The 8,665-nt window shown below is 43.8% G+C and overlaps 1 protein-coding gene across 15 annotated transcripts in view; it reads left to right on the top strand.

Annotated features, from left to right (window-relative positions):
• Window positions 1-5,993: 5,993 nt before the first annotated feature.
• MAP2K5 (mitogen-activated protein kinase kinase 5) overlaps window positions 5,994-8,665 on the top strand; it is a 245,052-nt gene continuing 242,380 nt past the window's right edge. For 8 of the 15 annotated variants that reach the window (XM_070270002.1, XM_070270032.1, XM_001496625.6 and 5 more), the window contains exon 1: window positions 6,022-6,800. In XM_070270002.1, the coding sequence (XP_070126103.1) occupies window positions 6,666-6,800 (135 nt within the window). In that variant the 5' untranslated portion in view covers window positions 6,022-6,665. Of the gene's footprint in view, window positions 6,801-8,665 lie in introns of all 15 variants that reach the window. The other 7 variants (XM_070270028.1, XM_014733756.3, XM_070269987.1 and 4 more) reach the window with 3 other exon arrangements.

The raw sequence follows: 8,665 nt of genomic DNA, 5'->3' as shown, positions 1-8,665 counted from the left end.
AAAAATTTATGGGTTGGCAGAAACAATTATACAGCCCCTGAAGCTGGTATGTTAAGGTAACATCATTAACGCTACGTCGTATGATTTTTTTAGTAGTTATTTGACATAACCTTTACTGCTTCTGCTAGAATATATCAGTAATTTTATAACTATCTGTCTGTAAACAGAACATTGAATTTATTAAACACAAAGTGATTCATTTTACTCTATTTTCATATAAGTGCATGATTTAAAATCAGACCTAAAAAGTTGTCTACCCAAACCCTAAAGGAAGAATAAAGATATACAAAATAAAAATCAACACTCTAATAAACAGATATAAATTGAAACTCGATTTAATTAAAGTGGATATTTTATTTTAAAAAATGTACATGTTTAAGAATTGGATGAAAATAATTCACGAATGTAGGAAAACATCTTGTAACCTTTCTTCACATGTGGTATTAAGGCCTTTACTGTGAGATGAAGCCAACATTTTAGTTTCTTATGCTTTCAAATCTCCACATTTACCAAATGAAGGAACCAAGAATTTAAAAGTTTGAATAAAGAAATCTAAATAGTGTCATTTAATGTTAGATTACATTTAAAAATCAAGTCATTCTTTCATCCTACAAATACTTTCACATTGACCACGTTGAAGGCAAATTTTAGTAATTTTACCTGTCAACAAAATCTTGTAGTTCTGAATCTACAGACAGGGTCCATTCAAGCCATACTGAAAAAGACTGCTTCTGTACACAGCTGGATGAGAACCATGTGTTACTAATTTTTGTGTTTCCAGTACTTGTCATATAATGAAGGCTCTATGTTGGATGAATGTGTGATGATTCAAAATTAAAAAGAAAACTTGCCTTCATTTTTAAGAGCTTTGAAAGGATACTGAATTGGAGATTATATGGATTCTTTACAAGAACAGCAACAAGTTTTGAAACCTTATCTCAGATGTAATGAATTAACCTATGCTGTTCTATGTATTCTGAACACTGGAATCTTGTTGCATTATCCTTTTGAGGAATTTCAAAAGGTGCCATCTATTTTCTCACACAGGAACTTTTCGATTTTAAAGTCGAACAGAATGATATGTAGAAGTAAGTGAAACATTAAACAGAAAATACTAGGATCAGTTAGACTTACTCTTTTTAAACAGAGCTAGAAACAATGTGTTAGTAACTAGGAGATAAGAAGAATGCTTTAATTGTGTTGCCAAAAAATAAAACGGGTTACCTCGTGAGGCAGTGAGTCCTGCCGTCGGAGATGTTTCCAGAGGCTGCATAACAATTCCTTAGGCAGTGTGGAGAGAATTCTTGAATTGGGCAGAGGATTAGATTGGTGATTTTCTAAGTTTCCTTTCACTCTGAAACTATATTGTCATTCTTGCATGCCTATGTTTGATTCCCAATCACGCTATTGAGTTGGTAATTATTGCTGTTCCACTATGTGTGTAATACAAAGAACCTTGTTTTGAAGATAAAAAATATGGTTTAAGTTCTTACTGTACCATTACTGTTGAATAACTTTGAGAAAAATTAGAGCTTTCTAAGTCTTAGTGTCTTCACATATACAATAAGGAGTTTATCTAACATTTACACAGTATTTATTTATGCCAGGTCCTAGACTAAACACTACACATAGTAACTCACTTAATCCTTTCACAACAACCCTATGAGCTAGGCACTATTTTTACCCCCATTTTTTAGCTATGGAAACCAATAAATGTTGCCCAAGGTCACATATGGTGAATGTTATTCCCGTCTCTGCAGTGTGTCAACAGCGTCCATGTTCTTAACCATTACTCTGTATTTCCCTACGATGCCCAAGATAATTCTGTCCAATAAAGGATATGGAAGTGCTTTGCAAGCCATAAAGTGCCACAAAAATCTGAGATATATTTTGTTAGTTAATATAAAGAAAATAATATAGATATGTTGAAACAACAAAAAGAGGGAAATAACAAAGCTTAAGTGATTTGTAGGAACACCAGCCTACTGTACCTAAAGGAAAATGTATTATGTAGAAGTTAAATCTATTGACATTTTAAATTAATGATTCATTTTAGCGCATCTAAACTTCACAGTACCTGGCACATAGTAGGTGTTCCATGAATATTTGTTGAACTGTCATTTCACTTCTGTTTGAGTGCTGGAATTGTTCCCTGTTCTTTTCCATTCCTGCCAAGACAGAAGAGAGCAGACTTTCCTGTCACACTTTCAGGGGTTGTCTCTGATCATTTTTGTCTATGCCTCTTTATATTCTTCTTTTTTTTAAAACTAAGGATATTAAGCAACATGAGGAAAATGCTTATGTTTATCGTTTAGTGGTTATTGCTATTGTAAATTAATCTTCAAAATTAAAATTTCTAAGGCATTTGCTGGTGTGTAGAAACACAGCTTACTTAAAAAAAACCTTTTTATTCTGGAATAGTTTTAGATTTATAGAAAAGTTGCAAAGATAGTCCAGAGAGTTCCCGGATACCCTCATTCAGATTCCCCTAATGTTAGCATCTCATATACTCAGTGCGTGTATGTCAAAACTACAAAGTCAACACTGGTACACTATTACTAACTAAGCTCCAGACTTTATTCAGATGTCACCAGGGTTTCGTTCCCGTCCTTTTCCTGCTCCAGGATACCACTGAGGATCCCACAGTACATTTAGTTGTCATGTCTCCTTAGTCTCCTCAGGTCTGTGACGGTTTCTTCGTTTTTTTTTTTTTATGACCTTGACAGTTTTGAGGAGTACTTGTCAGATATTTTGTAGAATGTACCTCAATCTGGGTTTGTCTGATGTTTTTCTCATGATTAGGTTGGGCTTATGAGTTTTAGAAAGAAGCCCACAGAGGTCAGTGCCCTTCCTATTGCATCATATCAGAGTACATGTTATTGACATGACATCACTGATGACGTTAACCTTGATACTTGGTTAGGATGGTGTCTGCTAGGTTTACCCACTGGAAACTGACTGTTTTCATTCTCTATTCTCATCATATCCTTTTAAATCAAAATTAATCAACAAGTATTTGAGTGTTATACACAAGGGCCCACACTAGGCAATGAAGGAGACAAGAGGAATTCTTGAACATGGGAGGTAATCTATATTTGCTACAAAATTTGTGGTTCTATGGGAGTCTATAAGGTTGTTGTATCAGTCGTGGTGGTGCTGTGGACAGGCAAAGGAGCAAGTGAGGCTCAAGCCAGGCAGGAGGTGCACACGGTAGCTGCATGCCTATCACTCAATCCGCTTTGCCTTTCAAATCCATTCATTCATTCAACAAATATGATTCAAGTGCCCACGGTGTGCCAGGTACTCTTTTAGGTACTAGGGATATGGCGGTGAGTAAAACACATATGGTTCCCTCCCCTCATGAAGTTACAGTTTAGTGGGGAGACAAATAAGTAAAACATGCGGTGTGTCAGGTAATGATAAGTGCCAGGAGAAAAATAAACCAGGGAGGGGGGCTAGGAATTGTGCACACCCGCGGGCCTGTAGCTATGGATGGGGTGGGTTTGGGGTGGTTTGAAATTTTCAATAGCTTGCTAAGGGAAGGCCTCAGCAAGAAGATGATGTTTAAGTCGAGAGTCACAGAATGTGAGGGAGTGAGCCATGTGGATATGGGGGGTCAGAGGAATCCAGGCAGAGGACGTGGCAAAGGCCCTGAGGTGGGATGCCTGACAGGCTCAAGGAACAGTGAGGAGGAGGCTGGTGTGACTGAGGGTGAGAGTTCAGCAGCTGGGGAGGGCAGAATGTGTAGAGTTTTGCAGGTCAAGGAAGGGACTTGAGCTTTTAACCTGCACAAGTTAGGAAGCCATCTGGAGAGTTTTAACCAAAGGAGGGACTTGATCTAATCCTGGCAATTGGCTTGAGAATAGACGGTTGGTAGCAGCAGGCAGAGCAGAAAGAGACTAGGAGAGAAGTATAACGGTCTTTTGGACTGAAGCAGCAGCAGTAAAGTGTGGGATGGGGTCAAATTCTGGGTTAAGAATTCAAGATTGAGAGTAAGGTAAAAAGAGTTGAAGGAAAATCTCTCTGAATTTGTAATAGTAAATTATCATCTTCCTCATTAAAAAAAATCACTTGAGGCGCCGGCCTGGTGGTGCAGTGGTTAAATTTGCACGTTCTGCTTCGGCAGCCCGGGGTTCGCTGCTTGGGATCCTGGGTGCGGACATGGCACCGCTTGGCAAGCCATGCTGTGGTAGGTGTCCCACATATAAAGTAGAGGAAGATGGGCATGGATGTTAGCTCAGGGCCAGTCTTCCTCAGCAAAAAGAGGAGGATTGGCAGTAGAAGTGAGCTCAGGGCTAATCTTCCTCAAAAAAAAAAAAAAATCACTTGATAACAACAACAAAAAAACCTGATTAAAAATGGGCAAAGGACTTGAATAAATAATTCTCTAAAGAAGATATACAAATGGCCAACAAGCACATGAAAAGAAGCTCAACATCACTAATCACCAGGGACACGCAAATCAAAACCACAATGAAATATTACTTCACACCCATTAGGATGACAACTAACAAAAATACAAAAAATAGCAAGTATTGGTGAAGATGTGGAGAAATTGGAACCCTTGGGCACTATTGGTGGGAATGTAAAACGGTGCAGTCATTGCGGAAAACAGCATGGCAGTCCCTTAAAAAATTAAAAATAGAATTACCATACGATCCAGCAAATCTACCTCTGGGTATAAATCCAAAAGAATTGAAAGCACAAACTGAGTTGGTTTTTCCCACAGTACTACGCATAAAACAGCCGTTTTAACAAATCTTAGGTTCATAGAAAAATCTCTAGTTTTACAGTCTGTTTTCTCAAATAATAGGAAACGAACTTTCAATAAAAAGTACTTGGGGACCCTGAGCAAACGATTTATTTTTCACAGGACTGAAGTGTAGGTGGAAAGGAGCAATTCCTAGAACGTGTGGAGGATGCGAGTAAATGAATTTCTACTTAAGCTATTAATTTAGAATAACTGAAAAGAGAGAATTCATCTCCTACAATGGACTTCCAGATTAAAGATAAAAGAAACTAGGCAGAGAAAACATGCAGAAAGAAATTTTGGTATTATACTGAAAGTAACCAAGATTTAAATTATTTTCTCTCATTAACCAACTATCCGACTACTAGAGGGGGAAACGACACTCCTCTCCCACCAAGTTTATACAAAATCTAGTCTCCAAAAGCAAAGCGATATGTGTACTCTCATTAGAATGAGATAAAGGACGGAGCTACACGTTGCAATTTGTAAACAAACTTCTGTACAAGCAGCATAGATCAACACAATTATGCAATTTAAAATCTGAGGTTAACAAGGCATTTAAAAATAACCAAGGGTTATTGCTACTGCCTGTGACATCACCGGTTGCGCAAACATTGCTATCTAGTTGAAAATTTATGGACTAGATATTTTTTGCAAACGTTTAATGAGAGAAGATGATGCCACTACTGCAGCTGTCCCCAGGCACTCAGACTCTTCACTGAATTTCTTCACTGTCGCTTTTGAATAGGGGTCCCTTGGCTATTTCAGGGCAATCGTGGGGTAAAGAACCTCGCCGAATAACCCAGACTTGCTTTGCTAATACGGGCGATAATGATCCCTGGATCTGTAACTTCGAAGAAGGAAACGAAAAAGACAACTATTTTTTGAGTCCTTGCTTTGCTGCACAACCACCCAGGAATATTTAGGTACCCGGCTTCCGAAGTAGGGAGAGACGAGGGCTGCAGTTGTCTTTCTGAGGCTTCTTTCCGTAAAGGCAAACAGCACGCAATTTTAAGCCAATTGGTTTTTGGCCGACTCCTGCCCAACTTCAGTTTCCTCCTTCGCGTGTTAGATGTGTTCACCTCGCCGCCTTTAACGAGGGTCAGGAAAGGAAAGGGTCGGCACTCGGCCACCGTGGGCGCTCAGTTGGCGATGCGGCTCCCGCATCTTTTAGTCCCCTCATTCTCGCCCGGACGCCCGGCTCGCTCCCCGGGTCCCGCCCTCCCGTCGCGGGGGCGGGTCCAGCCGGGGCTGCCCTCTTCCAACATGGCGCCGCGGGAGGCGGGTCCCGCTCGCCGGTTCCGCGGGTTCCGGCGCCGCGCGTTTTGGTTCCGGAGTAGTCGTGCCCTCGCCGCCGCCGCCTTCCCCCTCCTTCGCTCGCCGCCGCCGCTGCTGCCGGAAAGCGCGGCCTCGGACAGCCGCGCGCCGCGCCCTCCGGCTCGTGGTCAGGCAGAGGACGCGCCCCCTGCCCGTCCCGCGGAGGGGCCCCTCGGCTTCCTCGCGGTCCGGCGGCCCCCGGGCTCCTTCCTGTCAGCCCCGGACAGAGTCCGCTCCAGTCGGGGACCCTCCGCTCGTCCACTGAGGAAGAGTGGACACCTGCCGCTGTATCTCGCTAAACGGGGGCTTCTCTCTGCCGTCCCCTCACACCCACACAGGTGGCAGAGATCCCGTTTTGCCCTCTTTTCCAACTCCAGAACCTTCTGACCTCCCCTAGTTCCTGCTGGCCCCTGCCCTCGCCCGGTCCACGCTCGCGGGGAGACAGCCCTCGGCCCCCGACGGCCTGGGCCTGGCGCGGTGCCTGCGGGCCCCTTCGCCACCACCGTCGCCTCCTCGCGCCTCCTCGCCCTTGGAGCCCCCGCCTGACCAGGGGCCAGTGGGGACCTGCTACCCAGGATGTGAGCCCTTTTAGCCTGTAATGCTGTGGCTGGCCCTTGGCCCCTTCCGTGCCATGGAGAACCAGGTGCTGGTGATTCGTATCAAGATTCCAAATAGTGGCGCGGTGGACTGGACAGTGCACTCCGGGCCGCAGCTACTCTTCAGGGATGTGCTGGTGAGTGCTGATCTCAGTGCCCAAATCCCAGCGAGGGGGGCCAGGAGTTTGTGGGGTAGTCAGCTCCTGGACCGCTGAATGTCACCCTAGGGGCCTGAGCTGGTGGCGATGGCCATTGCTGGCCTCCTGTGGGGGCAGTTTTATTGCTTCCACCACAAGCATTGACTGATTGCATGGACTGAAATCTGGCAAATGTGCTGGGCCCTGGGGAGATAGAGTTGAATCATATTGAACCTCTGCCCTCAAGGAGCTCACAGCCTGGAATGGGACATACCCACAGAAACAACCAACGGGGATATGAAAAGCTGAGTGTAGAAGTTTTTCCCGTGTTTGGTGGAATGTCCCTGGCCAGAGTGCAGCCATGTCTTTCTACTGAGTTCCTTGAACTTGGTGACCAGTGGGAAGGAGAAACAAGGCAACTCTAACTTAGCATGTTTCAACAAACCTAAGGTGTCATTGGTCTTAAGATATTGTTTTATGTACCACTAAGGGAAAAAATGCTGCTCATTAAACTGTGACACACCCCACATTGTACAAAAACAGCCCAGTTGCAGAGATGTTAAGATAGAGAAAATGGGCATCTTAGAATTAGTGGTGTAGTCTTACTTTCATAATAAATACTCGTATGTATTTCAAATAAAACCATGGAACGTTAGAGCAGAGTGGGCCCTTGGAGGTGGCCTGTGGGGGCCTCTGATCTTTTTTGCAGGTAGTTCCTGAGGAGCAGTGAAGTGAAATGGCTTTTCCAAAGCTGTGTTGTTTGTGAAAGAGGGAGAGTCAGCACCAGAACTCAGATTTCCTTACTTTTACTTAGTATTTATTTCCACATGCTGAGTGACACTTTAGCATTCATTGGAGATAGAGTGATTGTGCCCATTTTATATAGGGCATAACTGAGTTATCAAAGGCAGAACTGACATACCAAGAAGCACGTTGCAAGTACCAGGTCTGTAGTGGAACTTACCTGCAAGATAAGATGGGGCTGAGTGAGGGTTCTTGGGAGGAGGAAGACCTGTGATGCGATTTTTGATTGCCGTAGGTTACTCAAAGTCTGATTTTTGGACCTTGATTTTGAGTTCTGGATGTGACTGACCACCCAGATCATACAGATTTTCAAGTGTCTGGGCCAGAAGCGCAGAGGCTGGAGTGAACCAGCAGCCTCCAGTCTTGCACACCAAATGCCATCCCTCTCTTTGCATCCGAAATTCTCCACACACTCACATGCAAATAGATTTCTCCTCAGGACTAGGCCCAGACTTCTTAGCATGTCCCCCTGGGCCCATCTTGATCTATCGGCTTGTGCCTGCCTGGCACCAGCTTAGTCTCTCTCCACACCCCCATGAGCATCCTGTGCTCCAAGTATGTAGAAGTAACCTTGAGTTCTCTCAAGTGCCCATGCTGTCTCCACTCAGCCCCTTTCTTCAGCTGCCCAACTCCCGCCTGTCTGTCAAAGCCCACCCTCACTTTTCCAATCCTGTTGGTCTTGGTTACGTGCCCCTCCTCTGTGTTCCCGCAGCTTCATTCTGGCAAAGCACACAGGTTTTATCATAACTCTGTCCGTCTCCTCCACTGGATGGTAGACTTCGGAGGTGGACATCTGACTCCCCTCTGTTTCTGGTGCTTCATAGGATCCTGAAGTATTTGTTTAATGAGGGAGCTTAAGAGAGAGTGCATGCAATTGTGGTTTTGTGGACAGTACACTAGTTTTTGAATCAAGGAATTTGGGTTTAATTGCAAGCTGTCCTACTAACTAGGCAAGTCAATCTGCCTCCCTGAGCCTCAGTTTCCTTCCTTGGAAAGTAGGGGTAATACTTGCCTCCAAGACTTGTAAGGTAAAGTGAGATTGTGTCTAGGAGGAGAAAGAC

The sequence above is a fragment of the Equus caballus genome, chromosome 1 (assembly GCF_041296265.1).
Source record: "Equus caballus isolate H_3958 breed thoroughbred chromosome 1, TB-T2T, whole genome shotgun sequence".
NCBI lineage: Eukaryota > Metazoa > Chordata > Mammalia > Perissodactyla > Equidae > Equus > Equus caballus.
This window is presented reverse-complemented; position numbering and strand designations above follow the sequence as displayed.